This window comes from Ranitomeya variabilis, chromosome 3 (assembly GCF_051348905.1).
Source record: "Ranitomeya variabilis isolate aRanVar5 chromosome 3, aRanVar5.hap1, whole genome shotgun sequence".
NCBI lineage: Eukaryota > Metazoa > Chordata > Amphibia > Anura > Dendrobatidae > Ranitomeya > Ranitomeya variabilis.
Genome location: NC_135234.1, coordinates 645,518,606 through 645,538,678, shown reverse-complemented (window position 1 = coordinate 645,538,678; position 20,073 = coordinate 645,518,606). Strand labels below are relative to the sequence as shown.

The 20,073-nt window shown below is 44.1% G+C and overlaps 1 protein-coding gene across 2 annotated transcripts in view; it reads left to right on the top strand.

Annotated features, from left to right (window-relative positions):
* The window catches only part of STAT6 (signal transducer and activator of transcription 6), a 285,544-nt gene that overhangs the window by 247,696 nt on the left and 17,775 nt on the right, over nucleotides 1-20,073 (top strand). For both annotated transcript variants that reach the window (XM_077297711.1, XM_077297710.1), the window contains 4 exons: nucleotides 967-1,103; nucleotides 4,246-4,395; nucleotides 16,086-16,143; nucleotides 18,492-18,563. In XM_077297711.1, coding sequence (XP_077153826.1) covers nucleotides 967-1,103; nucleotides 4,246-4,395; nucleotides 16,086-16,143; nucleotides 18,492-18,563 — 417 coding nt within the window. The remainder of the gene's footprint in view (nucleotides 1-966; nucleotides 1,104-4,245; nucleotides 4,396-16,085; nucleotides 16,144-18,491; nucleotides 18,564-20,073) is intronic.

The window sequence follows — 20,073 nt, the reverse complement described above, 5'->3', positions numbered from 1 at the left end:
TGGGCAATTTATTATAAAATATTTTTATGTACTCTATTTAAAGAGATGTTGTTTTATTTCATGACTCATCATAGGCTTGAGTCACTTGAACAATCCCAAGTTATATTGCTGTTTATTTAATCAACTATGAATGGAGTTTGCAATGCAGTACGATCATTGAGTTGTAGTCAAAAAGTCCAAAGTCTAAAACCAGATTGAGAGTTCATGGGTTCTTAACACTAGTCAAAGGACAAAAAAATTACCGGTCAGTATCCAAGCAATACAATATTTGGCACTTGACATAACCTCTATGGCCGGGTGCAGACGATCCAGAACTGGCAACGCTTTGGATGCAGCACATGTCCACTCCGTCCAAAGCGCTGACGGCTATCGAACGCAGGTGAATCCACATGTGTTCACATCCAATACATTCTATAGGTGACTAGCGTCTCCGCAAGAGAAAATGACATGCTGCAGTCTGGAAAGACGCGCCACATGTCAGTCTACAGGGTGAGACGCAGGCGTCTGTGCATTCATAGTGGGCCTGAGATTTCTTGAAATCCCATCCACTATGCTGTAACATCTGGACGCTGTGGGTTGGAAGCTCCACAAGTACACAGGGTCCTTCCCGCAACGTTTACTGACCGTGTGCACATACCCTTTCAAACATACAGTACCAAGACATCTTATCATCTGTCAAGCAAGCCTGTTATGTTACAATGAATAGAGACAAAAAGAATTGATATACGGTAATCCTAATGTGGTCCATGATATACATGCAGTCTGTATATGAAGTGGAGAATTAATGTATTGCTTATAGATTAGTAGTGTGAACAGGGTAAAAAAGTACAATAATTCAAACTAACATTAGAGAACAATTTACAGGAATAACTTTGTCACTAAGTGTGAGTATACACATATTCTGGGAAAGAACCTGTATTTGCTTAGTATGAATAACATGGTGTCATTCATTTCCTTTTGTTCCAGCTTAATAATGGGATTTGTCAGCAAGCAGTATGTACACAAGCTTCTCAGCGTTGAGCCGAGTGGTACATTTCTCTTGCGGTTTAGTGACTCAGAAATTGGTGGCATCACAATTGCACATGTCATTCGTGGAGAGGATGGTAAATTCAGTTTCTATCATAATTTGTGTGATAATATAGTACAACAACTGCATGCTTCAAGGGTTAGTCCAAAATAAAAATACATTGTAAATGCCTATGTATTTAATGTCATAAGCTAATCTTTTTTTCTAGTACACTTTGATAAAAAAATTCCCTATACCTCCCTCACTACACTCTGTAACTGCTTTATTTTTGTTTTACTACTTCCTCTTGGATGACGCATTGTTTAAGAATCCTAGTGCATGCTGGGATATTCAAATCTCGGTTTCAGGGGTCAGTCTAGCCCCTGCACTAGTGAGCATGTGTCAGTTGTCAATGTCAATGTATGCTTAGTAGATTCTCGTCACTGTCGAATATGAACAGTGACAGTGCGCTCTCTCAACATCTCAGATTAGCAGGAGAGCACACTGTCAGTGTGCATTGTAAGAAAACCCAGGGTGCAGAGACCAGCGCTGCCCTCGCAAATTACGTCATGTCATGCTGAGGAGACACCTGTGAAACAGGAGAGAAAAAAATTAAAGGGTGAAGGACACTTCCAAGAAAGTATGGGGTGGAGTGAAAGCACAAAAAAAGACAAATGAGGCATAGAGTCTCAAGGTGGATTCAAGTAGTTGTATTACGCATTTCTGGCTTCAGCCAAGCCCTTTTTCAAATCAAACCACTTTGTCAAAGTAGTTCGATTTGAGAAAAGGCTCAGTTCGAGGCAGAAATGCGTAATGAAACGACTGGAGTGTGGAACCTCTCATCCCTTAGAGCACCGTGGTCATTTTCAAACACCTATCCTCCAGTTTACTGTATACCCACAGTAGTAGTGCCTTCCTTCCTTTCCTTCCTTTCCGCCCTCCCTCCTTTTCCCTATATATAAATCTAGTCTCATTAGCCAAAGAAGCATGGTCTTCACAAAGATTCCCCTACAGAAGAGTTAAGGATCACACCTTCTTGACTAACAAGATTAGATTTACAGACAGGGAAGAGGATGCCATATTTCAGGTGCAGGAACAAAACACAGACAATGCTGGATTCTTTAAGGTACCGTCACACTAAACGATATCGCTAGCGATCCGTGACGTTGCAGCGTCCTGGCTAGCGATATCGATGAGTTTGACACGCAGCAGCGATCAGGATCCTGCTGTGATATCGCTGGTCGTTGATTAAAGTTCAGACCTTTATTTGGTCGTCAGATCGCCGTGTATCGTTGTGTTTGACAGCAAAAGCAACGATACCAGCGATGTTTTACAATGGTAACCAGGGTAAATATCGGGTTACTAAGCGCAGGGCCGCGCTTAGTAACCCGATGTTTACCCTGGTTACCAGTGTAAAATGTAAAAAAAAAAAACAGTACATACTCACCTTCGCGTCCCCCGGCGTCCGCTTCCTGCACTGACTGAGCGCCGGCCGTAAAGTGAAAGTACAGCACAGCGGTGACGTCACCGCTCTGCTGTTAGGGCCGGCACTCAGTCAGTGCAGGAAGCGGACGCCGGGGGACGCGAAGGTGAGTATGTACTGTTTGTTTTTTTACATTTTACACTGGTAACCAGGGTAAACATCGGGTTACTAAGCGCGGCCCTGCGCTTAGCAACCCGATGTTTACCCTGGTTACCCAGGGACCTCGGCATCGTTGGTCGCTGGAGAGCGGTCTGTGTGACAGCTCTCCAGCGACCAAACAGCGACGCTGCAGCGATCGGCATCGTTGTCTGTATCGCTGCAGCGTCGCTTAGTGTGACGGTACCTTTAGATCCATGGTATTTAGGCCAGCTACAAACTTACCTGATTATGGCAAATGGCAAGAACTCTTTAATAAGCAGTGACTTTGCAATGAGTATTTGAGTTTTTGATGTCCCCGATTTTCTGCAGTATTATTTGGTAAATTAGGCTACTGGCGCTTTTTTCATTGCTTTTTTTTATTGCTTTTTTTTACATGCAAGTTTATCTCGTTTTTGACCCTGCAGTTTGTCTTTTTTGGCATGTTGTGTTTTAAATAAAACTGTTTTGTTTATGATTTTTCCTGGTATTTGACTTTGACAAAACTTTATTGACATTCTTAGGTGTAGACTACATGCGGTTTTGATGCGTTTCTACCATGGAAAAACACTTAAAACGCATGTGTGTTTTTCACCTGCAGAATTTCCGTACCTAATGCAAGTCTATGGGGAAATTCCGCACAGTACTCAGCGCACCCGCAAGAGAAATTGACATGCTGCGGATTTGAAACACGCACCGCAGGTTACTTTACGCTGCACTAACAAGAAGCACAGTGGGCATGAGATTTCTATAAATCCCATCCGCTTTCCTGGAACTGTAAGATGCTGCGTTTTTGGCTCAACAAAATTACATACCATAAAAACGCACCAAAAACTCATCCAGGGAACTTAAGTTACCCATGTCAGAAAAAAAAACAATGAAATACTTTTATGGCCTTTTATTAACCAATATTACAATAGAAACGGAAGTATAAATAGCTGAGAAGATAACAGTCCAAAGTTCACAATGTAGCCATGTAGAAAAGCAAAGCTATGATCATTGGTTTTTTATGGCACAGTATTGTAAAAGTATCTTTGTGATATTTGTTTTAGGGACATATGAGTACAATTTGCCTCAATGGTTCCATGCAACTTGGAGGGTACAAGGTTAGGTGAGCTGTAATCAGCAAGAGGTCTCACTCACAAAATATTGTTATTGGTATTCCCTTATTTTATATTATACCATCATTTTATGATCGGTGGGTGTCTGACGTTTGCAGTTCCTACTGATCCCTAGAATCATATTCATGACTAGTGGCTGTGTTCCTCATGCCACAAATCTTACTCCAGTCACCGCCTAGAGTAAGATTTGTGGCAAGGCTAACACCATATGTCAGAAATGGTAATGAGCGAATGTGCTCGGATAAGGTATCGAACAACAGCGAGACATGCAGCCACGGGGACTCGAACATATTATAAAACTGTATCTGATCGTGCACATTTCAAACTGTTAATGTATAAACACAGATGCAACATGAATGTAAAAAACGGACACACTGGTGAAATATGGATGACGATGATACAGAACGTTTCTGGATGAAAATCAGACAATTTTTCATACGCTCGTCTGAACCTAGCCTTACGATGTGTACATTTCTGTAATCTTTTCTTGCTTGTTTCAGGTTCTGGACAGATTCAAAATATTCAACCATTTGGTGCTAAGGATCTTCAGATCTTGTCTTTGGGCGAGAGGGTGAACGATTTGAAACAGCTGACATATCTGTACAAGAAAGGGAGAAAAGACGATGCCTTTGACAAATACATTTTAAAAAGTAGGTGACCATGTCAATAATTTTAATAAGGAATTATTTAGCAGAAATCAATTTCCAATAAATAATAATTTTCATCAGAATGAAAATTACAGCGCCATGAAAGCCTATAAGTCATTAACCCCGGTACTGCGGCGTTCATGAAGAAATTGAAAAACCCTACCCTTCTTACAGATGTCCGCACATGGGCAAAATAATTCAAAGGTTCTCTAATTTAACGTCAGACTCAGGCTATGTGCCCACGTTGCAATTTTTAACCGGTTTTGCCTCTGTTTTCTATTGCGGAAACGTTTAAAAAACGCTTACAAAACGCATCCCATTATTTTTAATGGCATTCTGCAATTGTTTTGCCCATGCTGCATTTTTTTCCGCAGCGGAAACGCATAGTGGAAAAAAAAACGCAGCATGTTTAATAATTTTGCGAAATCGCGGCGATTTTGCCGCTATATAATTGTACTGGGATGCATGGAAAATCACGACAAATATGTGATAAAAATGCAAAAAAAGTAAAAAAAAAACGCTAGAAAAACGCAAGCGTATTTCCTGTCAAGGGAGTCTGATTTTGATGAGGAATCTTCTGCTTACATTCTGCAACGTGGACACATAGCCTCAAGCTTGTTGGAAGGGATGTATTACCTGTCAACCTTATCTGAAAAACTCTCTATTTTCTTGTGCAATCAGTGCCACCCTGAGACTTGTAGCGCTACTGAATTATTTCAAGGAATACAATCCACATTAATACAGCCGCGATTTAGCTTTCTATAATGCTGCAGATGAGCCCCCGATCTGACCTGAAAGTACTGTAGTGTGCAGGTGCCGGGCCTCTCTGACCTTTCCCAGCACCTGTGCACTGCAGTACTTTGCTCTGCCCTCAACAGAGCAGAGAAGTGCGCCTGTGCAGGAGAGCAATGCCAGGGAGCGATTAAGAAGCAGGAGGGCGGCGTCGCAAGAAGATGGGAGGCGCCAGACCCAGACCTGCAACACCCATCGAACCGGACCGCACAGGACTGCCCCCCCCAGGTGAGTATAATAAAACGTATATTTCTTCACTTGCAGGTCGGACCAGGGGCTTATCTGCAGCATTATAGAATGCTGTAGATAAGCCCTGAAAGGCGGTGGCCGCATCTTATAAAGGCCAAACAGGTGACAAGTTCCCTTTAATAGCTAAAATTACTAAGAGTAGGTGCACACGATCTGTAAACGCTGCGGGTTGGACGCTGCGTACTTGTGCGTCCAGATGTTACAGCATAATGAATAGGATTTCAAGAAATCCCCTGCCACTATGCGCCCACAGTCTCTCACGGATCACCCGTGGAGATGGACATGTGGTGTGCCTCTCCAGACCGCAGCATGTCAATTTATTTTGTGGAGACGCTAGTCTGCAGCATGTCAATTTCCCTTGCTAGTCTCCGTAAGAGAAATTTCAACTATATAATGTATTGAGCATGGTGAATCCGCACAATTCAGTAAACTCATGTGGATTCACCTGCGCTCAATAGACGGCAGCGCTTTGGACACAGCGAACATGCGCTGCTACTTCCGGATCGTGTGCACCTGGCCAAAGTAGCTCCATGTAGCTTTAGAACGAATACAATTATATATAATATACTATTGTTTCCTACTATCGATTAGGCTTTATTCCCACATCAGTATTTCATTAGTAATTGTATGCCAAAACCAAGATGGTCTCCAAAACACAGAACATCTGTCAATCTTTCAATTATAGTTTTTTTCTGTATCTTCCACTCCTGATTTTGGCTTACAAATATTGATACAAAATACTGATGTGTGAATAAGCTTTTTGGTTGTGCTTTTGTCTGCACTCACAAATTGTGACTAATGTTCTGCCACAATAAGGCTGAGGGTACGCTCACACTGGATAGCATTCAGCCTAATCGTATACTATGGGGCAGTGCAAATCTGCGATTGTTCAGCATGAGAAAAGAATAACAGCATGCTGCGAGTGCATCCAATAATCGAATCGCAGTCACCCATTCAAGTCTATGGCTTAGCCTATGACTAAAGGCGTGATAAAAAAAATAAAACAAAAATTAAAGGTGTGTATACACCTGAAACGCGTCAGGTACGAGGCCTCGCCTTCTAATGTTTTAACTACATTTGAATAAAGAATACATTTTAGCCCTGGATGGTTGTGCCGAAATCTTTCCCCATTTCTTCCTCTACCTTCCTGTGATCACCAGTGGAAATGGCACCTGAGGAGGAACTCCGGGCCAAATTTCCAACTACATATTCTCAGCTTGGAAGACGCCTTGAGCGTCGATACGCGTGGGTCTCTGCACCCACACAAGCTAGCAGGATCTTATGGGCCTGTCAGTTTATGACCACTGAGTACGCTGATTACACTAGGTTGGGTAAGAGCCTCCCTGGGATCTAGGAGGACAGTGTGTGGGAGGATTATTATATTCATGTTTATTTTGCTGCTCCCATTCTGGGGGTAGCTTGCTGGTGCTATCATAGGACCTAGTATTTTTCATGCACCTACCAACCTGGTGGTACTCATTTAGTAACAGCACATTTTGTGCATTTATATGCATGTTACGGGTCACTAATGGGCAGATGTGATTTGTATTTGTTATATTATGCTCGAGTATTATAAATAGCTGTGTTATGTGCATCTCTTGTTGGTATTTAACCTAATATTGTTGTGGACCCATCACCCTAATTTACGTTATGGGCTTTTAAGTGTTTTTAATATGTTCTGTGTGTAGTTCACAAATAAAGATTTTTTGATACTTTAAACTTATTGTTGTGGTGATCCCAATCTCTATGCATACACTGTTGTTTGTCTATTGGTACCATGTCCGATGTTCGTTATTTTCCGGCAGCATGCATACGTACCTCACACTTATGACATAAAGTGCGCCATCCATGTTCCGTGTGACATGTGCCGGAATAGATTGCAGAATAGAGTTTAGAGATGTTTAGGTGCAAAGGGATTAATGGATCAGTGAGATATATAATTAGTGTTGCTAACATAGAAAAACTCAAAAAACACAACATGAAGAGCAGACTCACCAAAAACTTGTCATATGACAAATGCACTCGCAGGGTGCAGCAGGCCCCCGATAATAAATGCTAAATCAGCATAGGTGCAAGCTACTGATGAGAGCAACCACCCACTCACCCAAACATTAGAGGGGTTGGCTGCCGAGTAGCAAAAATGCACACAGGTAAGGCTTGCATAAGACACTATTCACACAGCTAAATGTGGTGCACAGTGTCTGGACAACCTATTGATCACGCCCATAGTATTAGCAGGCGGGCCGTCCAGCACTATATATATACATGCAACACACAAGAAACAACATAAAGGGGCCCTGCCGCACCCTGCAAAAAGATGATAAAAAGTGCAAAAAAGATGAAAAATTAAATAATGTATATAATACATTAGATGAGGTATTAGTTACAATTTTGGCCAAAATGGATAAGCTTGCAACTCAACGTCAAAGGTCCTCATCAACCTGCAAGTCCTACTCTAATATAGAAAACACCTAACATAGAAAAACGCAAAAAAACACAACATGAAGAGCAGACTCACCAAAAACTTGTCATATGACAAATGCACTGACAGGGTGCAGCAGTGCCTTGTGTGTATATTTTACAGTACATTTATTAAGCTAATAAATAATGACATGGTCCCTTCAATTTTTGGTAACCAGCTACGGTAAAGCAGACAGCTTTGAACTGATATTATCAGACTAGGAAGGTCCATGGTTATTGTGCAGTTCCAAGCCTAAAAATACCAGTCCCAGAAGTGGTGCATCACATGTAGTTCACAAATGGAAGCCTGAAAAACATAAAAAAGGGGAATTAATATAATAAACTGTCCCTCGTTCACCAATTTATTAAAAAAATGGTCCACGTAGGTTCAATATAATCCAGCAATACCCACGACGTACCCTGAATCCGCCCCCAGCGACTGTGAACCGCAGTAAGGTTATTTACATTTCTGCTCTTTACAGTCACTGGGTTCTGACATCACCTCTCAGAGTAGCCAGCTCACGCTGCACTAAGTGAGAACCAGTGACTGTGAATAGCGTTAATGCTACTCACAGTTGATGGGGCCGGATTCGGGGAATGTCATGAGAATCACTGGACTACATAGGAACTTTTTTTTTATATATATTGGTGGACCGTGTCTTATTTTTATTTATCTCATTTTATGTTTTTCATGTTTCTGTTTGTGGATTACGTCTGATACTCTGGACTACAGCGGACCTGCATGGGTTTTTTTTTAAATAAATTGTTGAAACAGCGGAGTGTCAGGGAGTGTTTTTTTAAATTAAATATTTTTTGGTGTGTTTTTTTAATTACTGATTTAGTAATGGGGGTTTCTGATAGATTCATCTCCATCACTAACACCAGGGCTTGATGCCAGCTATGATTTTGGACAAATCACAGCAGATGTCAACCCCAACTACCATTACTCTGATTGCCAAATGGAACTGGGCAATTAGGAACAGCTGGGGCAAAGCAAAAGAATTGGCACATCTAATGTGATGCGCCACTTCTGGGGCAGCTGCGGGTTGGTATTTTTAGGCTTGGAAGGGACGAATAACCAGTGACCTTCCAAGCCTGATAATATCAGCTCACAGCTGTCTGCTTTACCTTTGCTGGGTACCAAAAATGATGGAACCCCAAGTGTTTTTTTCATTTTTTTTATTTATTTACTCGCTGAATACATGTACAGTAAACTACACATGCATGGCATTAATTTTATATCTCACGGATGTCTATCTATATTATTGCACATCTGTACACGTAAACATCTGTAATTTCTATTCTGCATTCTATTCTGGTACGTGTGACATGGAAGTGCAGCGCCCCAGAGTCCTGGTCGTTGCAGTACTGTGGCTCCGCCGCTAAGGGGGGCTATGGTACGTCTGATGGCACTGAAGGAGTTCATGTTGCCAGGTATCACATACACCAATACATTTCACAGTCGGGCCTCCAGGGGGAGCTAAGGGTGCTATTTATTAGGCCACTCCTCACCGTGTGGGTAAACTGGGGGTCAGGCATGAAGTTAGTGGAGAAAGCTGACTGGGTTGGAACCAGGCAACACCTTGTGGCAGGGGGTGTTGTGGGGAAGATTCGGTAGGGTCCCTGTCAGGTTTGGGACCCTGACAGAGGCCTGGCAACAAGAAAGAACGTCATGGGACCGTGCCTGCTCAGCATAGCGGCGGTGCCCTAAGAAAGGATCAGAAGCGAGATATATTGTGCTGAGTGAAAAACGAGATCAAAGCAAGAAGGAGAATACCAGTAGGAGTCGTGCTGTAAGACCGAGGCAACATCCTACTGAGGCGCACAACCAGCGGCCGGAACGCCGAGGAAGTATTCATATATCTAGCTCCAAGCAATACTTCAAACCAACGGCAGGACAGTCAGTCACAGGCAGGCTGTCTCACCTAAATCACCTATGCAGACTTGGGGGGCAACCTGTGGAGAGGGGCGACTCTAGGGTCCCGGAAGAGCTCCGAGCCTACCCGTCATATGGGTGCGTCCCAACCATAACACCGGGAGGGACGGAGGATTAGCAGAACATCATCTAATCGAGTTGTTGTGAGGGAACACGAGAAACAGACACAACAGTTGTGGGGACTATCCCGTAAGCACAGCAGGGGAGGACCACAACACATAGCGCTAGCAGGAAAGCACAGATTTCCACCTGCAAGGAGAACTCTGGAGGTGCCATCGGACCGGCCGGACTTGCGCAGCCTGGTGAACCGTATTCCAGACTGAGGACCCAGAGACCTTCAGTAAAGAGGTAAAGAGACTGCAACCTGGTGTCCTCGTTATTTATTGCACCGCACCACCACCACTATCTACATCTATCACTGTACGCCCCTCAGCAGGGTCACGGACCGGGTCTAGCCACCGTGACAACCCCAGAGCAGAGACTCAGAGGCCCGGTACCGGGTACCCCTCGGCCCTGCGGCAGTGGGGGCGCTACAAACTTGGCGTCACGAACAGGATCTACTTAAGCCTGAGGAATCGGGTCATGTGTGCCTTGGAACTGTGATTTATTGTGCTTGGACTGTACTTTATTGCAAAGACTGTGTGTTGCCATTTACCACCAAAAGTTCCCACCAAAAGTCGCCGCCATTGCAGCGCTAAGGAGAGCGCAGGAGAAGAAGAAGGGCGCGGAGTGGGCGTAGACAAGCTGGAGAGCGCGAAAGACAATGGCCGCCCAGTCTAAATATTTCTGCCCCTTGAGGACGTGTCCGTCAGCAGCCGAGATCCGCCTACTGATCCTCAATGGGGGGCGGAGACAACGAAAGCGAAACCGCCCACGAAGGAGAGAGCGGGAAAAGGACCAGGAAGAAGAAGCGAACCACATGGAGGACGCCATGGCCAGCCGCCCGGAGCTGGAGCGTGGGGTCGGAGCCGAGGACTCCCCCAGCTACCCGGAGAGGCACCGCAGCCAGACCTCCACAGTTGACGCTGACCTCCTGCAGACCGGAGTGGATGAGCTCAACGACCAACTCCTGCGGACGCAGCTGAGCACTGAGGTCAGGTGGAAGAAGACCTTCATCGGGAGCCTCACCAGACGTCTGTCGGCAGCCTCGTCTGGTCCGGAGCAAGAAAGAAGTTCCAGCGCTCCGAAGCCAGAAAGCAAGGCTCTGCCGGAAAGCGAGATGCTGCAAACGGAGATGACGATGCCGCAGCGCAAGGCCCTGCAACCAGTGTTCCAGGCACCAGCGGAGACGGAGCAGACCGGCACCGGAGGGACCGCATCTGAAGCAGGTATGAAGGACGACCCTGCCCTGACGACCGACACCACTCCAGTGACTGCTAGTGCCACAGCTGCTGACTCCGTTCCAGTGACTGATCTTGCAGCAGCCGCTACCTCTGCTGCAGCAAATGTCCATACTCAAGCTGCGCAGACCTCCATCGCTGCGCATGATTTTACCGTACATGAAAGACGGATTAACGGCGTTTGTCCAGCACTGGGTGTAACCCTGGACCTCACTTTTCCCAGGCCAAGAGGGGTTAAGTGCCAGGTGCAGCCCTGGAAGCCGTCCAACTAAACCTCGGAGAACCGAAGATTGTAAATAGTTAACTGTTTCTTTTCCTGCTTTTTGCTACTTTAAACCCGACTAGGGTTAACTCTTAAAGGGATCCCTTTGTTGACCCGGGATCCCTATTGCTTTTTGGTTGCTTTTCTACCTTTTGTTTCCTGTTGAAAAGAACTGCTGGGATCATGAACAGTGCATGATACAAACTCCTTGTAAATAGTTTGCACCTTCTTAAAGGTGCTCCTTACTGGTTTTATATAAAAGACGGACTCTTTGCGAAGATACGGTTATTGGAACTTGTACTGGAGTCCTTGCTGCATACGGACTTGCAGCTTGAAAAGTTGCACCACCTCATAGAGACTTGGTCCCCTCTTAAAGGGGATGTTCATCGATAGCACTTAAGGAATGATGATGCTTTGAAAGAAGTAATAATGTTGATATGTGAAAGTTAAATGTAACCAATTAGTTAATTGTAAGAAATGTTCAATAATGTTAATAGAAGGATGAGGACAGGAAGTGAACCCGTAGGGGTTAGTGGTGAGTCCTCTTAGGAGCCCTATAGGGATGGCTCAGTGATCTCAAACTGAAAGAAAAACATGTTCTATACTGTGTATAGTAGTGGAAGGACAGAAGGCTCGGGCTGAAAGGAGCGGTCCTGTAATAGAAAGGAGAGGCAGTAGGTCTGGAGCCGTTAGGACAGGCGGTCCTGCAGACGTAAAGTAGGAGAATGAAGCACAGTTGCTTAAGCCTTATAATGTGTTATAAGAAGGTCTTTAGTGGATTTAGAGTGTACATCCTTAAAGGCAATGTTAAATTAATGTTTAAAAATTTTGCACTAAGTAGAATACCCGGTTGGGTGAGAAAAGTTATTTATACTAAGTTATTCAAGGTATTTAACCGTGTTTGTAACGTTCAAGTGTCCTCACCTCCCATAAAGGGAAGCTCCGTTCAAGTATGCTTATTGTTATTGCACTCACAAAATTGTATGTCTTTTTGCTGACATGTATTGTTGTTTTCTTCCCAGTCCCGGAGTACTGGATTTAACCGGGGGGGAGTGCAGCGCCCCAGAGTCCTGGTCGTTGCAGTACTGTGGCTCCGCCGCTAAGGGGGGCTATGGTACGTCTGATGGCACTGAAGGAGTTCATCTGACCAGGTATCACATACACCAATACATTTCACAGTCGGGCCTCCAGGGGGAGCTAAGGGTGCTATTTATTAGGCCACTCCTCACCGTGTGGGTAAACTGGGGGTCAGGCAGGAAGTTAGTGGAGAAAGCTGACTGGGTTGGAACCAGGCAACACCTTGTGGCAGGGGGTGTTGTGGGGAAGATTCGGTAGGGTCCCTGTCAGGTTTGGGACCCTGACAGAGGCCTGGCAACAAGAAAGAACGTCACGGGACCGTGCCTGCTCAGCATAGCGGCGGTGCCCTAAGAAAGGATCAGAAGCGAGATATATTGTGCTGAGTGAAAAACGAGATCAAAGCAAGAAGGAGAATACCAGTAGGAGTCGTGCTGTAAGACCGAGGCAACATCCTACTGAGGCGCACAACCGGCGGCCGGAACGCCGAGGAAGTATTCATATATCTAGCTCCAAGCAATACTTCAAACCAACGGCAGGACAGTCAGTCACAGGCGGGCTGTCTCACCTAAATCACCTATGCAGACTTGGGGGGCAACCTGTGGAGAGGGGCGACTCTAGGGTCCCGGAAGAGCTCCGAGCCTACCCGTCATACGGGTGCGTCCCAACCATAACACCGGGAGGGACGGAGGATTAGCAGAACATCATCTAATCGAGTTGTTGTGAGGGAACACGAGAAACAGACACAACAGTTGTGGGGACTATCCCGTAAGCACAGCAGGGGAGGACCACAACACATAGCGCTAGCAGGAAGGCACAGATTTCCACCTGCAAGGAGAACTCTGGAGGTGCCATCGGACCGGCCGGACTTGCGCAGCCTGGTGAACCGTATTCCGGACTGAGGACCCAGAGACCTTCAGTAAAGAGGTAAAGAGACTGCAACCTGGTGTCCTCGTTATTTACTGCACCGCACCACCACCACTATCTACATCTATCACTGTACGCCCCTCAGCAGGGTCACGGACCGGGTCTAGCCACCGTGACAACCCCAGAGCAGAGACTCAGAGGCCCGGTACCGGGTACCCCTCGGCCCTGCGGCAGTGGGGGCGCTACAGATGGAGCACATGAACAGCACATGGATGGTACACACATACACACGTACGGCCAACAGAAAGCCACATGGATAGTAAAAATGTACCATCTCACACATACTATTTTTAAGGGGTGCGGGCCTTAAAGGGAACCTATCATGTCCAAAAGCACTATATACCTGCAGGTATAGGGATACACAGAAAAAATAATCATAACCTCCCTATATCTGCTCGCTTTCAGTCATAGGGTGGAATAGTGACTATAAAAGTATGTTCACACCTCTTAAAACCACAAATAGTTCAAATCCACAAGTTTTGATTAAAAAGGTTCTGCTACTAATACTTATGAAAAAATGAACATACCCTAACCGCTCCCTGCACCAACCTTATGACTGAAAGTGATTGGCTACAGTTCAAAATAAGCTCTCCCTCCGGCCACAATTGTCCTGCGGTAGCTCTGCCTCACAGCCTCCTTCATGAGCTTTTGCTCCTCGGTCTCCTTTTAAGCCTATTTTTTTGCTTGCATTTTTTCCTTGGCTCACAACCATACAGGGTATGTTGATTCAGGACTGAGACATTTGCTCTCTTTCCTAGGGCATTACTTTAGCATATGCTCCTCTGGATCCATAGGGACAGTGTTGGGGGCTGCATACATTGGTGGGGCAGCACTTGCTACCAGGTTTTGATTATTTTGAACTGTGTATGCAAATACTGATATAGAATACAGCTTGTTTAACATTGTCTAGATATTATATATAGTTATACGTTGCAGGATTTATGCATGCTTTGCACATGGTCTATTAGTGCATGTGAAATGTCTTGTGGTACATAATGGTATTGTCAAATGTGTACGGAGGGTGTTGTACGTGGTTTTAAATGTTTTTAAATAATGTTACCAATAAAGCTTTTGTATTTTCTACGTACTATTTTGGTGGTGTGCGGACATTCTTGGTGGCTTCTGTTTCTTGTTTTTTGGTGACTTTGTGTATCAGCCATCAGTCTTGCACCCCCTCAACCTATTTAGTGCATTAGTGTAGTGCGCCAGCCATTTTCTACATACAATTGCATTAAAATGCAATAATGGGTGATCAAAAGAACATATCTGCACCAAAATGGTATAATTAAAAACGTCAGATTGGTGCGCAAAAAATAAGCCCTCACCTGACCAGAGATCCCGAAAAATGGAGATGCTACAGGTATTGGAAAATTGCGCAATTTTTTTTTAGCAAAGTTTGGAATTTTTTGTCACCATTTGCATAAAAAATAACCTAGACATGTTTGATGTCTATGAACTCGTAATGACCTGTAGAATCATAATGGCAGGTCAGTTTTAGCATTTAGTGAGCCTAGCAAAAAAGCCAAAAAAAAAAACAAGTGTGGGATTGCACTTTTTTGCAATTTCACTTCACTTGAATTTTTTTTCCTGTTTTCTAGTACACGACTTGGTAAAACCAATGGTGTTGTTCACAAGTACAACTTGTCTGGCAAAAAATAAGCCCTCACATGGCCATATTGACGGAAAATTAAAAAAGTTATGGCTCTGGGAAGAAGGGGAGCGAAAACCGAAAACGCAAAACCGAAAAAAGCTCCAGGGGTTAAGGGGTTAATGGCTCTCAGGCTGAATTGACACATTTGTCCTTGAAATGGACAACACATTGAACTAACACAGATGGCATCCATTCACATCACGGATTGCTTTGACATTTTGAGTTTGGTCAAAATTGGACTAACCTCCAACATATGTTTTTGTGGGTCATCTGATCGCAAAAAAAAAGGATATGTGTAAGGACTATACACCACAATGTGTCCGAGTGATATCCGTAAAATGAACGGACCGCACACTAAAGTGCATGAGACACGTTTGTATAAATCTGGCGGAACTGGGCAATTGAATCTCTTAAAGCAATTTTCTTATTTGTAATTTCCTTTGAGACATGAAGAAGGCGCTCTATTATACTATCTGTGGGAGAGAGGAAGGCCCAAATATTATTCAGCCTGGTGCTGATGTCCATACACTACAGATGGATTGGCACGGAGTCTACAGCAGTTAATGATTTTTTGTTTCCGATCTCAGTTTGTGATTAATTAGGAAGACGTTTGTAATAATTAGAGAACACATTAACACAAACATCATAATTCCACAGGCTTGTAAAGACTCAGCCATTTAATGCTCTGGTTTGATGATCTCTAACAAAACTGTGTTTGCAAATATTGACCTATACAATTGTACCCTATATAACTGTATACTTCAAGGAATAGGTATGCGAAAATTCTCTTTGCTGTACAAAAATCAAATTGGATAATGGATGGACAGATGGACGGACGTTTGGATGGACGGATGGAGTATAGCTGAGTGTTGAGGTTAACATTGTTGACATGTATATGAATTATTTAGCATTTTTACAGCTGTTAATATCCCTATTTATCCAGAAGAGTAGATTATTTTGTGCATGTTATAGTTCTCATTTCTGTTCTTTTCAATCCTACAGAGCCTTCAAGCTGTAGTAGTGGCTATAAGCCAACTGCTATTGTAGTGCAGGTTGTGGGGTAAGTGTTAATTAAGCCAATTATCACATGCTTAATTAAAGAAACTGTTATATTCTCTATCTTGCACAGTATCATGGTACGCAACGCTGCTGTTCATGTGTGATAAAGCCGAGGGTTGCTTCTGTGTCTCCAGACATTACAGAAAAAGGGGATACTGGCTGACTGTGTGATGTGCCTCTACAGACTGCATGCTGCCGCTTGACTTGGCAGGCCAGGACCCAACAAAGTTGAGATGAGGGACACCAGAGTACATAAATAAACTTTATTTAATGAATCAATGAAATGTATATACATCAGATAGCAGGCATGACACTTTAGGAATACATCTTGTACACAATCCAGAGGCAGGAACAACACGGTTACACGTGATGGTACATTTTTATTCCATTACATGTTACAGTCAACAACCAGATCACAATAGTAGCAACCATGTTCCCTTGAATAGGCGGCACGCCTTGAGGTGTGTAGCTATGACCCCTCACAACCATTCTCATCTTTCCCTTGGTGTGCCACTGCATCTTCAATTCCCAGTAGGAGAACATGTGTTCCAGCCTTGACATCTTCTTCTCTATGACCCGCAGGTGCGGCTACACTTCCACCTCTTATCTCATATAGATAATGCTAGCTGTATGCCACCGACTTGCCTGAGATGAGGAATCATTCTGCCTTGCTTACTTCAGAACGTCCTATCCAAGTATGGTCTCCCTTCTTTGCACAAAACATCCTTTTCCATACAGATCTATGAACAATGGGACCATAGGTCCTTCCCTTTTCAATATTTTCCACTAACTGACACACGAACAGAAAACTGAATTTTCTATCCCAACGTAACTCCTTTGACTCTGTTCTAGCCCTAATAGTTAACCCTATTTACTGGTTAGTGAACTGCTGCAGGCCCCAAACCTTATAAAACAACATACAAACCATGGCAATGCATTATATTATCAAAGGGTCTTCAAGAGGAGTGTCAATAGCTCCTCCACTTCTTTCTAGTATCTCCAGGCTGTGTTGGGTTTGGGTTTTATGTTCAGGACACTTGCTGGGTAATTCTGCCAGCACATGTTAACATAAAGCAGACATCTGCCACTGTATGCCATAAGGTGGTCTCATGTTAAAAACATGTTGTCATGGTGGGCCTACTGTTGAGCATGCACAGGAGGCCACACTTTAAAATGTAGTCAATATAGAAGGCATACCAACATATACTGTACTTGGTCATGTTGTCATGGTGGCCTACTGTTGAGCATGCACAGGAGACCACACTTTCCTATGTAGTCAATAATGAAAGCGTACCAACATATACTTGGTCATGTTGTCATGCACAGGAAATCACACTTTCCTACATAGCCAGTAATGAAGGTGTTCCAACATATACTTGGCCACTGTATGCAAACATAACAGCATAACTTCATGGAATCTTTAGACATAATGGTAAGTGTGTCTTATGAGCTTTGCACATACACTGTGAAAACATGTTTTGATCAAGAAATGAAAAAGCTATTCAATCAAGACAAAGTGTACCTTAATTTTTGGATGGTCCCCAACTGTAATGACTCACCTCTCAATGTGTCCAAACAGACCTCATGAACTGGGAAACTGATGGGATCCATGTTTAGCTCTTAATTAAACCTTTCTAGAAAAGATAGATAGACCTGGGTGCTAATTGTATGTATATGATTATATATTGACCACAGCATATTTTGCACCTGTACATTAATGTTATACTAAAGGTGTGAGATCCCTTTTTTTGTTTTGTATGCTTCATCGGGGCATGTGATGGCAAAATCAGGATTGTTGGCAAGTTGGACACAGGGCTAGGTCTATTTGGAGTTCACTTTCTTGTCCTGACTCATGTCCTCTCACTTATATAACATACTACAGTATATTCTATTTATATAGTTAGGATTATGCAGAAACCTCATATTCCACAGCACTGTAGAGGCATACTCCTCCCTGTGGAGGCTCACAATCTAAATTCCCTATTAGTATGTCTTTGGAGTGCGGGAGGAATCCCATGCAAATTCCTTGCAGATGTTATCCTTGGTGGGACTTGAACCCAGAATGCCAGCGCTGCACATGTGGAACATGCACAGAACTTTGACCTTCTATTGCAGTACTATATGTTTTTCTATAACTATTTTGATACAAGGAAAGCTGTATACAACATTACTATGCTTATGTTTGTGGTTTTGTCACTATGTGCTAATATCTCAGCTGTATGTGATTAATCAAAGATTCTTATGTAAAATGAATAAGCACAAGTAGTATGTGTAAGTCCAATATATAGTAATTACTGTCCTAAACATTTACTTACATTTCCAAAATGTAGTGCCTTTTCTTTTACACAGAGATGAAACTGTGGAAAATAAATCATCAGTGAATGACGTTCGAATGGACCAACAATCTTTACCAGGTTATCCGTGAGTAAAACTCTGATGGTTTGCTTATCTTTGGAAAAAAGTGTAAGCCCCCAGAACAGTAAAATATGTTACAGTAAAGATGATGCAAATTGAGCATCTTCAGCTCTTCTTTTGATTAGTTGACCTGATATAACGTCACATGTGCATCATGCCACAATGATGACATCACCCAAGGCTAGCTAATCAAAAGAAGAGCCCAGGATTCCATCACGTGGGAGGTGGTTCATGGGGCTCCTGTCCGTCAGCCTCAGATTAAGGGCATGGCCACTGGACCGAGTCATGTAAAATCGATTTGCACCATCTCTAACCATGAGCTCTTGACAGAAGCTAATATACAGCAGGTATTATAATGTATATTAACTCACGTAAGAATAAATGGAAGTTTAAGAAGCGGTACAACACAGTGAGCAACACTGTTTCTAAAATGTGGGTGTTAACTGCGCAAAAGAGTCATGTAGATGTTCTATCAATAGCAGAGATTGCAATATCAGGACCTTTGATGTACCCAGGACCGGACTGGCCATTGGGCAGTTCTGGCAAATGCCAGAAGGGCCGGTGGCAGTAGTGGGCCGCTCGAGTGTACCGCTGTCAGCACACTCCCCCCGCTGTTGGCACACTCCCGGCCCCGCATTCAACTATACCGGCGTCATATACTGGCTGCATTACATTCTATGGGGGCTGTGCTGTATTATGCAGTGCCCCAGAGTCCTGGTCGTTGCAGTACTGATTCTCCGCCACTAAAGGGGGCTATGGTACGTCTGATGGCACTGAAGGAGTTCACCTGACCAGGTATCACAGACACCAATACACTTCACAGTCTGGCCTCCAGGGGGAGCTAAGGGTGCTATGTATTAGGCCACTCCTCACAATCTGGTAAAACTGGGGGTTAGATAGGAAGTTAGGCAGAAGCTGACTGGGTTGGAACCAGGCAACATCCTGTGGCAGAGGGTGTTGCAGGGGAAGATTCAGGGGGGTCCCTGTCAGGGGTGGGATCCTGACAGAGGCCTAGCGAACAGAAAGAACGTTACGGGATCGCGCCTGCACTTCATCGCGGCGGTACCCCAAGAAAGGACAAGAAGCGAGGTTTATTGTGCTGAGTGAGAAACGAGATCAACGCAACAAGGAGAAACACCAGTAGGAGTCGTGCTGTAAGATGAGGCAACATCCTACTGAGGCGCGTAGCCGGTGGCCGGAACGCCGAGGAAGTATTGAGCTCCAGGCTTTACTTCAAACCTACGGCAGGACAGTCAGTTATAGGCGGGCTGTCTCACCCAAAATCACCTAAGCAGACACAGGGGGCAACATCTGGAGAGGGGCGACTCTAGGGTCCCAGAAGACCTCCGAGCCTACCCGTCATACGGGTGCGTCCTAGCCATATCATCTGGGGGACGAAACAGAACATCATAATCGAGTTGTGAGGGAACTTCAGAAACAGACACAACAGTTGTGAGGACTATCCCGTAAGCACAGCAGGGAAGGACTACAACACACAAGCGCTAGAAGGTAGGCA